The sequence below is a fragment of the Sciurus vulgaris genome (genome assembly GCF_902686455.1).
Source record: "Sciurus vulgaris genome assembly, chromosome: 8".
Lineage (NCBI taxonomy): Eukaryota > Metazoa > Chordata > Mammalia > Rodentia > Sciuridae > Sciurus > Sciurus vulgaris.
The window spans coordinates 67,603,793-67,621,833 of NC_136468.1; the positions used below are offsets into that span (position 1 = coordinate 67,603,793).

The 18,041-nt window shown below is 40.5% G+C and overlaps 1 protein-coding gene across 8 annotated transcripts in view; it reads right to left on the bottom strand.

Annotated features, from left to right (window-relative positions):
* The window catches only part of SRPK2 (SRSF protein kinase 2), a 204,787-nt gene extending 197,553 nt beyond the window's left edge, over positions 1-7,234 (bottom strand). For 2 of the 8 annotated variants that reach the window (XM_079150016.1, XM_079150015.1), the window contains exons 1-2: positions 7,088-7,233; positions 6,455-6,509 (exon numbers count right to left, since the gene is read on the bottom strand). In XM_079150016.1, coding sequence (XP_079006142.1) covers positions 6,455-6,509; positions 7,088-7,214 — 182 coding nt within the window. In that variant the 5' untranslated portion in view covers positions 7,215-7,233. Of the gene's footprint in view, positions 1-6,454; positions 6,510-6,599; positions 7,045-7,087 lie in introns of those variants that run through there. The other 6 variants (XM_079150019.1, XM_079150018.1, XM_079150013.1 and 3 more) reach the window with 5 other exon arrangements.
* Between the last annotated feature and the right edge of the window lie 10,807 nt (positions 7,235-18,041).

Here is an 18,041-nt window from a genome sequence, read left to right on the forward strand (position 1 = left end):
AAGTCCTTTTAAAGGGGAATGAAAAAACCTATTTATACAATGTGATAATATCAGCAATAAGAAGAAATGAACTACTAACACAGGCACAACACAAATGAACCTCAAGGGCATCATGCTGAATGAAAAATGAATGTCAAAAGGTTACATGTTATGTAATTGTTTACAGAACACTCTCAAAGTGGCAAAATTATAGTGACAGAGAACAGACCTGCACTCACCACAGGCTGGGTTAAGGGAAAAGTGTGACTATTAAAGGATTACAAGTGGGGGTTTCTATGTGGTGATAAAACAGTTCTGCATCCTGCTTGCTTGGAGTACACTAATCCACACAAATGATAAAATTTGACAGACCTACACACACGGAAGGAATGCATGTAAAAACTGGTAAAATCAAGTTTTCTTTGAATTAAGAACAAATTGTATTGCCAGGCATAGTGGCACATGCCTGTAATCCCAGGGACTAGAGAGACTGAAGCAGGAGGATCTCGAGTTCAAAGCCAACCTCAGCAACTCAGCGAGGGCCTAAGCAACTCAATGAGACCCTATCTCTAACAAAATATAAAAAAGGGCTGGGGATGTGGCTCAGTGGTTAAGTGCCCCTGGAGTTCAATCCTTGATACCAAAAAGAGAATAAATTGTATCAATCTCAATTTCCTGGTATGATAATATTCTATGTTTTTGTAAGAAACCACCACAGGAGGGGAGCTGAATGAAGGCATCACAAGAAACTCTATAGTATTTCTGCAACTTCTTGTGAATCAAATTATTCCAAACTAAAAAGTTTTACTAAAAAGTTTTAAAAGAAGTTCAAAAGTGCATTTACAGTCAAAAAATTGGAAACAACTACTATGCCCAAAAATGGATGAACTGATAAAATGTGGTGTATCAACATCATGGAATATTACTTGGCAATATAAAAGAACACAATACCAAAACATGCTACAACATGGACGGACCTTGAAGACATTACACTAAAGAAAGAAACCAAACACAAGGTCAAATATTATGAGATTCTATTTCTATGAAATACTCAGGATAGGTAAGTCCGTAGAAGCAGAAAGTACATCAGTGGTCAGACATGGTGGTGTATGCCAGTAATCCCAGCTATTGAGGAGGCTGAGGTTAGAAGACAGCAAATTCAAGGCAACCCTGTTATTTAGCAAGACCCTATTAACAAAATAAAAAAGAGCCGGGATACAGCTCAGTGGCCCAGTGGCCGAGCACAAGCTTAGCATGTCTGAGGGCCTAAATTCAATCCCTAATTCTAGAAAGAAAGGAAGAAGGAAGTGAAGGAGGGAGGGAAGGAAAGAAGGAAGGAGAGAGGGAGAAAAAAAGGGAAGAAAAAGAAAAAGGAAGGCAGGCATTTATTGTCACTGGCAAAGGAAACAGTAACTGCTTTCTTCTTGGGGTGGGTAAAAAGTTTAAGGAATTAGTTACAGCTAAACAACCTTGTGAAGAGACTAAAAATCAATGAATTATAACTTTAAAAAAAATACCTTATTTTGAGACCAGGCCTTATCTGTTGCCCAGGTTGGCCTCAAACCCACTGGGTTCAAGGGATTCTTCCACCTCAACCTCCCAAGTAGCAGGCACTGCAGGAGTATACCACCACACCTATCTCACTAAGAGATAAATTTTATGGTATGTCAATTATGTCTCAATAAAAAAGTAATGTGGCTGGGAATGTAGCTCAGAACACACACCTAGCATGCATGAAACCCAGATTTCAATCTTCTGTACCACTAAAAAAAAAAGGGGGGGGGGGAGTTATGTGGGAAAAAAAAAAAATCAACAAATGAATGAGCTTAATTTTTTTTTTTATTTCATTAGTTGTCAATGGACCTTTATTTAATTTATTTATTATGTGGTGCTGAAGATCAAACCCAGTGCCTCATACCTGATAGGAAAGCACTTTACCACTGAGTCACAAACCCAGCCCCGACACCTTAATTTTTTTTACCTTCATATTCAAATGCCCTAAGGTAACAATCTATCCCAAGCTGTTAAGATTTAGCTAAGTCATAAGATTTATACTTGAATGACAATCTAGTACTCCCCTGCTGCCTGCTACTCACATTGCAGTATTAATGATAATTAGTAAAGTAAACTTTACTGGAACAATCTAATGAGATTAAAGTTTTGACTTGGGTTGAAAGTTCTACTTAGTGGTAGAGCAGGGAAGAGCTTAGCCCCGTGCAAGGCCCTAAACTCAATCCTTGGCTCTGTAAAAAATTAAATAAAAGCTTTGGCTCAACTAAATAGAGAATATTACTGACAATTAAAGAGATTCTCAAAGAACTGGCTTAATTCATAAAACCTCATGGACTTGAATGATCTAAAATTAATGACGAGCAGCTTACATATATGTGATTACATATATGTGATTAAGTAGATAATCACAAAGTAGATCACACTGAACTGGGCCTGATGGCAAACACCCAGCTACCTGGGAGGATTAGGTGGGAGGATCACCTGAGCGCAGAAGTTCAAGTACAGCCTGGATGACATGGCGTTACCCAATCTCAAAAACAAATTCAATTTTTTTAAAAAAGTAAATCACAATGCATCAAATCAGGGCCATATAGAGTCATGTAATTATTTTGCCAGTCATCATATTAATATAGTTTAAAATTAGACCTACTCATTTTCTCCTCTAGAGACTTCATCAAAAAGCAAAAACACGGGGCCTGGGATTGTGGCTCAGTGGTAGAATGCTTGCCTAGCATGTGTGAGGCACTGGTTCGATTCTCGGCACCACATGTAAATAAATGAATAAAATAAAGATCTATCAATATCTAAAAAAATATTGAAAAAAAAAAAAGCAAAAACACTAGGCATCAGAACTGAATTCTGATCCAGACTAAGCTGTATGACCTTAACTGGCAGAACCATCTGTAAAGTGAGGAATACCAACACACAAGTCTCCTGAAGTCCCTCTAGTGTCACTCCTTGCATCCAAAGCAAGTGGTCTCATTTCCCACATACAAGCTGGCTCCCAATTTCTATACTAACCCCCATTGCTATAATCTATCCCTCCCATATCAGCTAATGCTCTTTAAAAAAGGAACCAGAGCCTTTTCCTCCCAGACATAAGCCTCCCATGGCCTGCAAGGCTCTACACACTCCAACTCCTGCCTCTTTCATCCATTCAAGTCACTCTGGCACTGTGACCTTGTCCCAACCCACTCCTCCCCAGGGCTTTGTCACATTCTCATCTCATCTCTAGCTTCTATTCAAATGTCACCTCCTCAAAGTTGAGTATGGACTCTGCTCCCAGGCTACCTAGAATCAACCTAACAGATGGGCATGTTACTAATAGTGTGTTCGTGTTTCTTAATCTTTAAAATGGTAATAACAACAGTGCCTAGCTCACAGGGTTGTCACTACGTATAAACACACATAAGCAATAGCCACGACTGGCACAGTATTCAGATGTCACCTACACTAAGTATTACTGAAGGTGCTCCAAAATAATTTCCTTTCTACTCCTAATCTGAAATTATTTCTCATTTGTCATCCTCTGTGGTTCTCCCCAAATCTTCATAAAATGTAAGCTTCATGAGAAGTTGTCTTGGTCAAAGCTCTCTCATCATTTCCTTAAGTCAAATACTGACTGAACAGATGATTAAATTTTATCAAGCAATTTTTTTTGGGTGGGCGGGAGTACTGTGAATACAAATCCAGGGCTTGCACAGGTGAGGCAAGCACTCTATCACCAAGCTACCCCTCTCTGAAGCAATCTTAAACGTCTTGATTCAAAGAAATTAAGTAAAAAACAGCAGTGCCTCAATCAGTTGTGTATTTGGGCTGGTCTCCTCTACTTGCTAAATACCTTGCAGACCAGTCAGTTCACTTCATATCTAGCTGTTTTGTTTTGTTCAGCTGGGTTTTATTTTTGTTTTTGTTTTTCCTTTGGTGCCAGGGATAGAACAGGGGGGTGGGGGGCACCTAACCACTGAACTACATCTTCAGCCGTTTTTTTATATTTTATTTAGAGATAGGGCCTTGCTAAGTTGCTAGGTTGACTGTGAACTTGGAATCCTCCTGCCTCAGTCTACAGAGCCACTTGGATTACAGGCGTGAGGCACCACAACTGGCATTAGCTGTTTTTTCAAATCTTATCACATATATACAATTCACAGCAAACAGACTGGAATAAGGGCAAATGTAAAATACTGTGACTAAGGGTAAATGTAAAATACTGTGGATATGCACTAATTCTTTATAAACATACCACATAAATCCAAAAGGTTCTTACCTCAGGAAAATCATATCCTGAAATATGAAATACACACGCGTACCGCAGGGTACTGGGGATTGAACCCAGGGCCCTGTGCATGTGAGGCAAGCACTCTACCAACTAAGCTATATCCCCAGCACCCACACTGACTTTTAATTAAAGCTTTTCTTCGCCTATATACATACATAATACCCACACAACCATCCTCAAAATTAAGATTTTTTTAATTGCCTTTTATGTTTCAGAATATTATGAGCTACGTGAAACTAAATCAATGCTTTGAATTGAAAGCTATGATTAAACCCCAACACTCAGAATCTGAAGCATTGCTGCTTCAGTGGTTCACCAAAGGAAATCCCAAATTTAAGGTTCTGAATGACTTGAAAGCCAGTATTAATTCTTTTAAAGCAACAAACTATCAAAAACCCATTGTTTTAGTATCTTAAAAATTAAATATCCAGCCAGGAGTGTTGTCACGTGCCCATAATCCCCGTAACTGGGCTTGAGGGTGGGAGTTTGAGTCAGGAGGACCACAAGTTTGAGGCCAGTCTCAACGACTTAATGAGGCCCTAAGCAATTTCACAAGACCCAAGATCCTGCCTCAAAATAAAAATAATAAAAAGAACTGGGGATGTAGTTCAGTGGTAAAGCACCCGTGATTTCAATCTCCAGGACTGCAAAATGGGGGCAGGAGGTGGAAAAAAACCCAATATCTAATGTTTACTCTCTGATCCTTCCCAGTTCTTAAATAGCAAATACTTTTCCGTAATACGTTTTTCTTAAGAAACATATTTTTAAGTAGATACTAATATCCACATTTTGTGAACCCCTAAAAATACTTTCATAGTTTTAAATGAAGAAAATCCAGGCATGAAAGATCGTCACATCAGTAACGACTTTTTTAAGAGTTTTCCTATGGAGTGGGGTTGTGGTTCAGCGGTACAGCTCACCTAGCATGTGTGAGGCACTGGGTTCGATCCTCAGCACCACATATAAATAAATAAAATATAGATACTGTGTCCACCTACAACTAAAAAAAAAATTTGTTTAAGAGTTTTCCCAGATGTCACCAATGAATAGGAAATTCGCTAGGCATCAACCAAGACCAATACACGAGGAGGAAAAGTCTAAGCGAGCTGCAGGGTACCCCCCAAAGGAAACAAACAGAAATGCTTTCACAATTTCATTAAAGACGATGGTGATGCTGGACTTTCATTCCCCAAAGTATCAAATATACCACACAGATTTCTTGCTCAAAAGAAAGATAGAAGCAACCAAACCCGAGGAAGAGGTAACAATGTTGAACGTTGGTAGATTAAGAACACAGCTAGAGGAAAGGAGGCCGACCCGGCGGCGCCCTGCAGTCTCCGAGCGGCTCTCCAGGAAAAGCTTCTCAGGCAGCGGCCGCCCAACTCGGATGCGAGGCCAGGCTGGAGGTGGCTGGCACTGGCACGTTGTGAAATATCACCAGGCTATAGATCCAGTCCCCGGCACAATGAGAGACCAGCCCGCCCGCGCACACGCCCACCGCCCCGCGCTGCCCGAGACCTGATTGCGGCCGCAACGCACCCAAGTCACACTCGACCCGAGCAGAAAGTTTCGAATAAAAACCCGAGCGCCGAAACGCACAGGTCTTGGAGCTGAACTCGCGCCAGGAACACGCCCGAGGCAAACCACTTTGACAACCAGCTCGGTTTTCAGCAGAAAGGCCGAGAGGCGGGGACCAGGAGGAAGAGGAGGCGGTACACGCTCACATACTCGGGTCCTCTTCCTCTATGGCCGGGTTGTCCAGGTGGGAGCCGCGCAGCCGCCTCACGCCCACACCGGCTGCACCCGGAGTAGGAAGCGGGAGCCACGGTCCCTCTCGGGAAGGGCTCGAGACCCCCGGACTAGCCCGGCGCGCAAGGGAGGGGCGCGCACGCCGGGCGCCTTCCCACCGACCCCCCGCTCGCCCCCGACGGCCCGAGCCACCCGCCCGGGGGTCAGGGCTCCGGGGATGTTCCGCTGGCCGGCCGCGGGCCCACGTGCCCCTCCCCCGCCCGCCGCCCCTCCCCCCGGGTCGCCCGCGGGGCGCGCAGGAGCCGGGCGCCGGCGTCCCGGGGGACCAGCCCGCCCGCCGGCCGGGAGACCCAAGCAACTTTCCCCTGCGCGGTCGCGAACTGACCCCGATGGGGCGGGGGTGGGGGCCCGGGGTCGAGCGCAGCGTGGACTCACTTTTTCGGATGTTTCTCTCTTTTCGGCCTCCGTTTTCGGGCCTGAATGGCCAGCACTAGGGAAAGACAAGACACACATTAACGGTCGGGCCGGCCGGCCTGAGGGGCCGCGTGGCTGGAAGGAGGGAACGCCGCGGGCCACTCACCTTTCCGGGAGCTCATCCTGACGCGGCGGAAGCTGGGCGGGGGGCTTCGCGGCGGCGGCGGCAGTGGCGACGCGGGAGCCCAGCCGAGCCGGCTTGCAGCCTCCACTAGCTCCGCCAGCCGGGAGGAGGCGGGAACCGCGCAGGCGCCGCCGCTGCCGCCGCTCCCGCGGGGGCCCAATAAGACCCGCCCCCGGCCGGCCCCGCCCCCGCCCCGCCCCCACCCGCCGGCCCTTGGGGGGGATCCGGACCCCAGCGCCGCGCCCCTGCCCTGAGCCCCGCACCCACTAGTCTGGCCCCCCTGTGCAGAAGTGGCTGCCGCCCGCAGCCACTCGCGTCCGCTTGCGCCCACGGTCTCCCCCTCCCCAGCCCACGGCTCGGGCCTCTGCCTCCTGAGACCCTGCGGCTGGCCCAGGCCGACCGCCTCCTTGAGCACCCGCCCCCTGCCCGCGCGACCCTCCCTCCGCAGCCACAGCCTCTCCCTTCCGCACCCCGGCGGGTCGCGCCGCACGCCTCTCCATGCGCCCTTCCTTGGCCCGCGCCTCCGCGGGTCTCACACCACCTCTCCTCCCGCGGCCTCTTCTCTCCCTTTGCTCCTCTACATCCTTGCATCCCCATGAGCGCCGCTTCCTCCTCTCTGGCGGGCGTGGAAAGGGCACTGGACCAAAAGCTGGGAAACCTGGGTCCTTGATTTGCTGTGTGACCTTGGAGAAGTCATTTTCTCTTTCCCACTTATGTACCCCACGGGACGGCATGAGTTTACTGAAGGAAAAGATGCAAATAGCGTTGAAAGTAGGATGAAGCTTTTGTACATTAATTGAAGCTCAGTTTTGTAAATGCCATGTGATAACGATTTACAATCATGCCAAGTAGTTTTTTTCTCCATTTTACAATGAAGAAATTGAGTCTTAAAGAGGCTAAACAATTCACCCAGCCAGGATCCGAATTTATAGCTTGTCTGGTTCCACTCTCCACCTCACCAGGCTACCTGATAAAAACGTGAATCAAGCTGATGACACAAAAATGATAATCACAGTGTTCTTTTGTTTCTTTAAATAATACAGTAGTTTTGAAAGATACACATCCTGACCATTAACTCCTTCCTTGGTTATACAACTATCCTTAACCGAACAAAATGGCTAATCTTACTCTGAAGGTATTAAACCCAACAAAACAAATGCTGCTGGAATTTTGAAGAGATTTTACTTTCTCGAGTATTTTATTTTCAAAAATATCAAACCTATAGAAAAGTATAATGAGCAGCCATAAACACATTAACACATTTCCATCGGTTTTAACATTTCTTCACATTTGTTTTCTGTGTGTGAATGTGGTTTATTTTGCTGAATCATTTTAGGTTTTTTGCAGACATCGCCTTTACCCCTAAGTACTTCTCACCTACATAATAAGAATTCCATGATCACTCGAAAAATTTAATACTAAAACAGTATATCTGTAATACACAGGTCATATTCAAATTTTTCAATATAACTCAGTAATATCCCTTTTAGCTGAATTTTTTTTTCCATTCCAGGTTACACTCAAGCATCATTTATTGCATTTAGTTGGCATGCCTTTTTAAACTTCTTTAGCCTAGAATAATCTCTGGGTTTTTGTTTTTGTTTTTGTTTTTGTTTTGGGGGCGTGGGGGTTCTTTCATAACGTTGGCTTTTTTGAAGAATCTCATTCTACTGTTTTGCAAAATGTTTCTCAATTTGGAATTTCTGTTTCCCTACATAAATTTGTCAGGTACACAGACGGATGATACGTTTCCATCTTAGTGCATCAAGATGTGATATCAGTTTGTTCCGTTATTGGTGATGATACATTTAATCATTTCTCCCTTTTTATTTTTCCCCTTTATATTTAAGAAGTAGTCCGTGTGTGTGTTGGGTCTGGGGCTATAGCTCCGTGGCAAAGCATTGCATTGCACACGTGAGGCACTGGGTTGATCTCTAGCACCACATAAAAATAAACAAAATAAAGGCATGCTGTCTATCTATGGCAACAAATTTATTTTTTATTTTATTTATTTATTTATTTAAGTAGCCCTGGGCGCGGTTGCTTATGCCTGTAATCCCAGCGGCTCAGGAGGCTGAGACAGGAGGATCATGAGTTCAAAGCCAGCCTCAGAGACCCTGTCTCTAAATAAAATATGAAATAGGGCTGGGGATGTGGCTCAGTGGTCAAGTGCCCCTGAGTTCAATCCCCAGTACCCAAAAAAAAAAAAAAAAAAAAAAAAAAAAAGGAGTCTGTGTGAAAATTGGGCAAAGGACTTAAATAGACATTTCTTCAAAAATACAGTGGGTCAACAAGCACTTGACAAGATACTCAATACCACTAGTCATTACAGAAATATAAAGCAAAACCACAATGAGATACCATTCACACCTACTAAGATGACAACAATTTTTTTAACAGAAAAATACAAGCTGTGTGCAATGGCACATACATGTAATCCCAGAAATTTAGAATTTGGGAGACTGAGGTAGAAAGATCCCAAGTTTGAGGTCACCTGAGCAACTTAGCAAGACCCTGCCTCAAGACATAAAAGTTATCAGGGATGTGGCAGTGTGAACACCCCTGAGATCAACCCCAGTACTGCAAAAAAAAAAAAAAAAGGGAAATAAAGAAAAATATGTATTGGTTAGAATTTTGGAACCTTCACATAATTGGAAAGGTTGGAACCTTCCCACATGGCTGGTAGAAGCGTAAAATGGAGCAGGTACTATGAAAAAGTTATCACAGTAGCCAAAAGGTGAAAACAACCCGATGTCTATCCACAAATGAATAAACTGCAGTACTTATATGTAATGTGATATTTTCTAGCCATAAAAAATAATTAAGGGGGCTGGGGTTGTAGCTCAGTGGTAGAGTGCTTACCTAGCACGTGCGAAGCGCTAGGTCAATCCTTAGCACCACAGGAAAATAAATAAAGGTATTGTGTCCATCTAAAACTCAAATAATAATAATAAGAAGAAGAAGAATAAAAAAGAAGGGATTGGGGTTATGACTCAGGGGTAGAGTGCTTGCTTAGCACATGTGAGGTACTGGGTTCGATCCTCAGCACCACATTAAAAAAAAGAAAAGAAAAGAAAGTTATAAAAAATAATGACATAATAGAACAAAGTACCAGGGTTGGGAATGTAGTTCAATGGTACAGCATATGCAAGGCCCTGGGTACAATCTCTAGAAGCAAAAAAAAAAAAAAAAAAAAAAAAAAAAATGCAGTGCAGACACATACTGCAACACAAACCCTGAAAACATTATGCTAAGTCAAAGGAGCCAAATTTACAAAAGGTCACATGTTGGATGATTCCATTGGTATGAAATATAAAATAGTCAAATCCACAGAAAGCAGATTGGTGGCAGCCAGCATTTGAGGTAAGAAGAAAAAAGTTATTTATATTTTGATGTGATAAAATGTTTTGAAGCTAGATAGAGGTGGTGGTAGCACGACATTGTGAATATACTAAATACCAATCACTGAATTGTTTACTTTAAAATTGTTCATTAAATGTTATAATTTCACCTCAAAACAAAAAAGCAGCCAGTCATGGTGGTGGCAGGCCTGTAATGCCAGCAGCTCAGGAGGGTGAGGCAGGAGTATGGCGAGTTCAAAGCTAGCCTCAACAACAGTGAGACCCTATCTCTAAATAAAATACAAAATATGGCTGGGAATGTGGTTCAGGGATTGAGTGCCTCTGAGTTCAATCCCTGGTACCAAGAAAAAAAAAAAAAAGACGAACACCAAAAAGTTGTCTGTGAGATAATACTTTAAGACGTGTAAATATCTTTTCCCTAACAATCTTTTATTGGGTTATCATCCATTGATGTCGCTTGCCTAGATCAATTGTCATAACTATCATCCAACCCTTTTCTTATTTACTTATTTGATTTTTCTTCTTCTTGCAGTGCTGGGAATTGAGCCCAGATCCTTGCAATGGTAGGTAATCTCTACTGCTGAGCTACACTCCCAGCCCAGCCATCCTATCTATGGAAATTTAATCACATTCAAGGGTTTGGTGGGTGGGGACACAGGTACATGCTGAGTACTGAACCAGGGCCTCCTTTACAATGAGCACTGACACCCTTAGCCCCAGTGACATCCTTGTATAAGGAAGAATTTTTTTGGAGGTGGGGATGTAGCCCAGTGGTAGAGCTCCTGCCTTGCATGCTTGATGCTCTGGCTTCCATCCCCAGCACTATAAAAAAAAAAAAAAAAAAAAAAAAAAAAAAAAAAAGAAAAGAAAAGAAAATTCTCCACCCACCTACTTCTTTTTTTTTTTTTTTTTTTTTTTAATTTTAGGCTTAATTTTTTTTTTGGTTTCAATATTGACAGTACCTACTGTCACTTTTCTTTTTCTTTTATGCTCAAATTTGGCCAGGGAGATTAACCTTGCAGTGTTCTTTAGACATTGCCCAATCATTTTTTGTGCACCCCTTTCCTTTCTGCATTCCAGAAAACTTTGTGGTCTCCCTAATTCAGTCTTTAGAACCAGCCATTTCTTCAGTTCTGACTGCTTCTAGGGGGTAGTCAGAAGCTTTGAAGTAAAAGAGCTCTGAGTTTGAAACCAGTTTCTTTCATTATCTTTGAACAGTTTCATAGAGATACAACACATACACAATTCACCCATTTAAAGCATAAAATTCAATAGCTTTTACTATATTCACAGATTTAGATAAACACTACAATCTAATTTTTTAGTATATTTTAAATAAAATTTTTATCTTTTTAAAAATATTTTTTAGTTGTAGATGGGTCATGATACCTTTATTTATTTTATTTCTATGTGGTACTAAGGATCGAACCCAATGCCTCACACATGTTGGGCAAGCACTCTAACACTGAGCCACAACCCCAGTCCCTTAAATAAAGTTTTTATTTAAAAGTTTTAGATTTCCAGCAAAGCTGCAAAGTGGTATAGTCTTCACATACCCCTCAAACAGTTTTCCCTAATGTTAACATCTTTAACTACATACGACATTTGTTTTCTTTCCCACATTTTTTATTGGTGCAGTAGAGTTGTACATAATGATGGAATTTGTTACATATATGTACACAATCTAATTTTTAAACATTTTTGTTCTGCCTAAAATTAATTTCATGCCCATCAGTAGTCAAATAGTCCCTCCCCATTTTCCCTGTCCCAGCACTAAGCAACCACTAATGAATGTGCCTCCTTGTCTCTCTACATCTGTTCTGGACCGTTCATATAAATAGAATCATATAATATGTGGGCTTTTGTGACAGGCTTCTTTCCCTCAGCTTATGTTGAAACCCCCCTTTGGCTATTTAATTTTTGCATAACCATGGGTAAGTTACTTAATTACAACTTCTGGAAAATGGAAACAATAGTAATTCCAATCCTCACAAGTCAGTACAATAACCAAATAAGTAAACCTTCAATGCATAGTAGTAAATAGAATTAGTTGAGAAATATGTAGCCAAACCTTTTATGTAGCAGGCATTGTTTTAGGTACTGAGTCTACCCCAGTGAACGAAATACACGAAAATTTCTCTGCCCCCATGGAGCTTCCATTCTACTGCCAGAAGACTGAAAATAAATGAGTGAAACACATACCATGTTTACTAGATGGTGAAGAATTTCTTTTCTTTTTTCTTTTTCTTTTTTTCTGGGCTGGAGATTGAACCCAGGACCATGTACATGCTATACAAGCACTCTATCACTAAGCTATACCCCCAGTCTGATCATATCTATGGGAAAAAATACTAAAAATCCGCAACCTGTTGTAAAGGTGGTCTGGGAAGAGAAGGTAACATTTAATTAAAGATCTAAAGACTGGGCTGGGGTTGTGACTCAGTGGTAGAGTACTTTCCTAGCATGTGTGAGGAACTGGGTTAAATTCTCAGCACCACATAAAAATAAATAAAAATAAAGGTATCATGTCCACCTACAACTAAAAAACATTTTTTTAAAAGATCTAAAGGCTTTCCTAGTGATCAGGGAAATGCAAATCAAAAATATATTGAGATTTCATCTTGCTCCAGTTAGAAAAGCAATCATTAAGAATACAAATAATAATATATGTTTGGTGAGGATGTGGGGAAGATGTAGAGTCATACATTGCTGGTGGGACTGCAAATTAGTACAACCATTTTGGAAAGCAGTGTGGCGATTTCTCAAAAGACTAGAAATAGAGCCACCATGTGACCCAGCTATTCCCACTCCTTAATATTTATCCAAAAGAACTAAAATTGGCATACCACAGTGATGCAGGTCCATCAGTGTTTATGGTAATGCTATTCCCGATAGCCAAACTATGGAACCAGCCTAGGTGCCTGTCAACATATGAATGGGTAAAGAAAATGTTCATATATATATATATATATATATGAGATATTTGCATATTTGTACACTTATATATGTATTTATGCATATATACATATATGTGAACATTTTATATTATGTTATATAAATAAAAGCTATATATTATATATATTTATGTAAAATATTCATATATAGTTATATGAATGTATGTGTGTTTATGTATGATTATTTCAAAATAAACCCCACTATAATGTATTACTATAATGCACTAATAAAAACTTTAAAAAAAATACCTAAAGTTTATCTTTTTTTTTTTTTTTTTTTTCCTGGTACCAGGGATTGAACCCAGAAGTGTTCTCCACAGAGGTACATCCCCAGCCCTTTTTATTTATTATTTTACTTTTTTGGTACCAGAGATTGAACCTAGAGGACCTAGAGGTGCTTATCCACTGAGCCATATCTCCAGCCCTATTTTTTTTTTTTTTTTTTTTTGAGACAGGCTCCCATTAAGTTGCTTAGGCTTCACAAAATTGCAGAAGCTGGCTTTCAACTTTCAATCCTACAGCCTCAGCCTCCCAAGGTTCTGGGATTTCAGGTATGCACCACCAAACCTGGCTTTATATTATTATTGAGCTGGTCTTGCTAAATTGCTGAGGTTAACCTCAAACTTGCAATCCTCTTGCCTCAGCCTCCCAAGTAGCTAGGATTACAGGTGTGCACTGCTGGCCTTAAGACTATTTTGCAGGTCCTTTCACTTCTATAAATTAGGAGAGTACTATATTCACTACCTAGAATATTTGTAAATTGCTTTAAATGTATTGAATTAAATATATCAAATTAGCCAGATGTGGTGGTGCACACCTATAATCCCAGAGATCTGGGAGGCTGAAGCAGCAGGATCTCAAGTTCAAGGCTAGTCTAAGCAATTTAGCAAAACCTTGTCTCAAAATAAAAAATAAAAAGGGTTGTAGTAGCTCAGTGGTTAACTAACCGTGGGTTCAAACTCCAGTACAGGAAGAAGGAAGGACAGAAGCAAGGAAAAAGGGAAGGAAAGAAAGAAACAAAATCTTTATTCCTAATTTATATTCTACCATCAATATTGCTGTATACATCAAGTCACTAGTTTAGTGGATACAGTTAAGAATGGAAAGTATTAAGAGCTGCTTATGGTGGTACACATCTGTAATACCAGAAGCTTGGGAGACTGGGGCAGGAAGAGGGTCATAAATTTAAGACCAGCCTCAGCAATTTAAGGAGGCACTCAGCAACTTATTAAGACCCTGACTCAAAATAAAACTTTAGGGACTGGGGATATAGCTCAGTTGGTAAAGTGCTTGCCTCTCAAGCACAAGGCCCTGGGTTCAATCCACAACACCGCAAAAAAAGAGAGAGAGAGAGAAATAAATGAATAAATAAATAAATAAATAAAACTTTAAAAAATGGGCTGAGGGAGACTGACCACAGACCACCAGTGGAGTATTAGCTGCCTGTTGCCTAGAAGTTCACTGTCACAGTACCTGTAGGTTTGGTTACACGTGGCTGCCACCATTTTGAGACAACAGTCAGGACTTGTAGGACCCCTGCCCAGACTGACTAAGCCCCATCTCCAGGATCCCTCAACCTGACTGATCACTCCCTGCCTCCAGGGCTGTCACATCAACTGACTGCTACCCACCACCAGGACCCCCAGACCAACTGATCGCATCCTGCCTCCAGGATCCTGCAATCAGAGCAATAACACCCCACCTCCAGGACCCCTGCCCGACCAACTACACCCCACCTCCAGGACCTCCAGCCAACCCTGAGCTGCAGCTCCCCATTTGCCAACACAATTGGAAGACAGAGCAGTCATCTTGGATAATCCTGGAAGTGGTAGCTCCCATCTTTAGGTGGGGCAAATCCCATCCTGAGATGCCTGCTGGAGACTTGAAGCTCATTGTCAGGTACCTCTCATATATCAGGCTACTGAAGACTGGGAGGTTTGAATACTATATGACTGTAATAGTGTAGATTTTCTTTTTCCTTAATTTTCCTTAATTTTTCTTAAAATTGAAAAATTTTAAGTTTTTATTTCTGTACTTTTCTCACTCTCTTTTCCTTTTGTTTACCTGTTCCCTCAGAGTCTCTTTCTCCCTTTCCCCATGCTAACAGCCAACTTCTTTTGATTACACTCTCACTCTTTCTATGATCTAGAACTTCTATATATTCTTTTCTTATCCCATTAACAGCTACATCCACCCCTCCGCTTCCTCTTTGTCTTCCATTAGAAACTGTAGACCTTATTCCAAATCTATCTAGTATACTGAAGATAATAATTGAACTCATTCTGTTTATTATGACAATATTATTAAAATCCTCATAGGGGCTATTTGGTCTTGGGTTGCATACTGTCTGAACTGGGCACTGCTAATATTGATCTCCCCCTTAAAGAAAAGGTTTTGGAAACCTATAGGGTCACTATAAGCCTATAGGGGTGGAAATGCAATACCCCAGATCTGCACTCTAGAGGGGAAGATAAATGAACAATATGAAAAAGCAAGGGAAGAAAATGATCCAAACAAATCTAGATTCTATGTTAATAGAATCCAGTGACAGTATGATAGAAGAAATGTCAGAAAAGGTCTTCAGATTATACATGATTAAAATGATTCATGAAGCAAAGGATGAGATAAGAGAGCAACAAATGCAGGTAATGAATGATCATACCAATAAGCAGTTGAAAGAGCAACTGCAGGAAGCAAAAGATCATTTCAACAAGAGATAGAGATTCTAAAAAAAAAAAAAAAAAAAAAAAAACAAATGGAAATCCTTGAAATGAAGGAAACAATAAACCAAATAAAAAACTCAATGAAAAGCATTATCAACAGTCTAGACCACTTGGAAGACAGAACCTTAGACAATGAAGACAAAGTATTTAATCTTGAAAATAAAGTTGCCCAAACAGAGAAGATGGTAAGAAATCATGAACAGAATCTCCAAGAACTATGGGACATCATGAATAGACCAAATTTAAGAATGATTGGGATTGAGGAAGGCACAGAGATACAAATCAAAGGAATGAACAACCTATTCAATGAAATAATATCAGAAAATTTCCCAAACCTGAAGAATGAAATGGAAAATCAAATACAAGAGGCTTACAGAACACCAAATGCACAAAATCACAACAGATCCACACCAAGGCACATTATAATGAAAATGCCTAACATACAAAATAAAGATAGGACTTTGAAGGCTGCAAGAGAAAAGCATCAGATTACATATAGGGGGAAAACAATACAAATATCGGCAGATTTCTCAGCCCAGACTTTAAAAGCTAGAAGGGCCTGGAACAACGTATTTCAAGCTCTGAAAGAACATGGTTGACAACCAAGAATCCTATACCCAGCAAAACTAACCTTCAGATTTGAAGATGAAATAAAATCCTTCCAAGATAAACAAAAGTTAAAAGAACTTACAAATAGAAAGCCTTCACTACAGAATATTCTCAACAAAATATTCCATGAGGAGGAAATGAAAAACAACAATGTAGGTCAGCAAAGGGAGGAACTACCTTAAAGGAAAAACCAACTGAAGGAGAAACAAAGTCAAGTTAAAAACCAAAAATAAGCCAAAATGACCAGAACTACAAATCATATCTCAATAATAACCCTGAATGTCAATGGCCTAAGTTCAATAATCAAAAGACATAGACTGGCAGAATGGATTCAAAAGAAAGACCCGACAATATGCTGCCTTCAAGAGAATCATCCCATAGAAAAAGACATCCACAGACTAAAGATGAAAACATGGGAAAAAACCTACCACGTGCACAGACTCAGTAAAAAAGCAGGGGTTTCCAACCTTATTTCAGAAAAAGTGGACTTCAAGCCAAAGTTAGTCAGAAGGGATAAAGAAGGACATTTCATACTGCTTAAGGGAACCATAAATCAGGAAGACATAACCATCGTAAATATTTATAACCCAAACAATGGTGCATCCATGTACATCAAACAAATCCTTCTCAATTTCAGGAATCAAATAGACCACAACACAATAATTCTGGGTGACTTTAACACACTGCTGTCACCACTGGATAGATCTTCCAAACAAAAACTAAACAAAGAAACCATAGAACTCAATAACATAATCAATAACCTAGACTTAACAGGCATATATAGAATATTCCATCCATCAACAAGCAAATTCACTTTCTTCTCAGTAGCACATGAAAGCTTCTGAAAAATAGACCATATATTATGCCACAAAGCAGCCTTAGTAAATGCAAAAAAATAGAGATACTGCCTTGTGTTCTATCAGATCAAAATGGAATGAAATTAGAAATCAATGACAAAATTAAAAACAAGAAATTACTCCAACACCTGGAGACTAAATAACATGCTATTGAATGAAGCATGGATAATAGAAAACATCAGGGAGGAGATTAAAAAATTCTTTGAGGTAAATGAGAATGATGATACAACATATCACACTCTCTGGGAGACTATGAAAGCAGTACTAAGAGGAAAATTCATTGCATGGAGTGCACTCGAGAAAAGAATAAAAAGTCAACAACTAAATGACCTAACATTACAGCTCAAATCCCTAGAAAAAGAAGAACAGAACAACACCAAAAGTAGTATAAGACAGGAAATAATTAAAATCAGAGCTGAAATCAATGAAATTGAAACAAAAGAAAATTCAAAAAATTGACAAAATAAAAAGTTGGTTCTTTGAAAAAGTAAACAAAATAGACAAACCCTTAGCCACACTAACAAAGAGAAGGAGAGAGAAAACTCAAATTACTAAAATTCGTGATGAATAAGGAAATATTACGACAGACACCACTGAAATACATAACATAATGAGAAGCCACTTTGAAAATCTATATTCTAACAAAATAGAAAATACCGAAGACATCGACAAATTTCTAGAGACATATGATCCTCCCAAACTGAACCAGGAGAACATACACAATTTAAACAGATCAATATCAAGCAATGAAATAGAAGAAGCCATCAGAAGACTACTATCCAAGAAAAGCCTAGAAGCAGATCTACAAGTCCTTCAAAGAAGAACTCATTCCAATACTTCTCAAAGTATTCCAGGAAATAGAAAAGGAGGAAACCCTACCAAACTCATTCTATGAAGCTAATATCACCCTCATACCCAA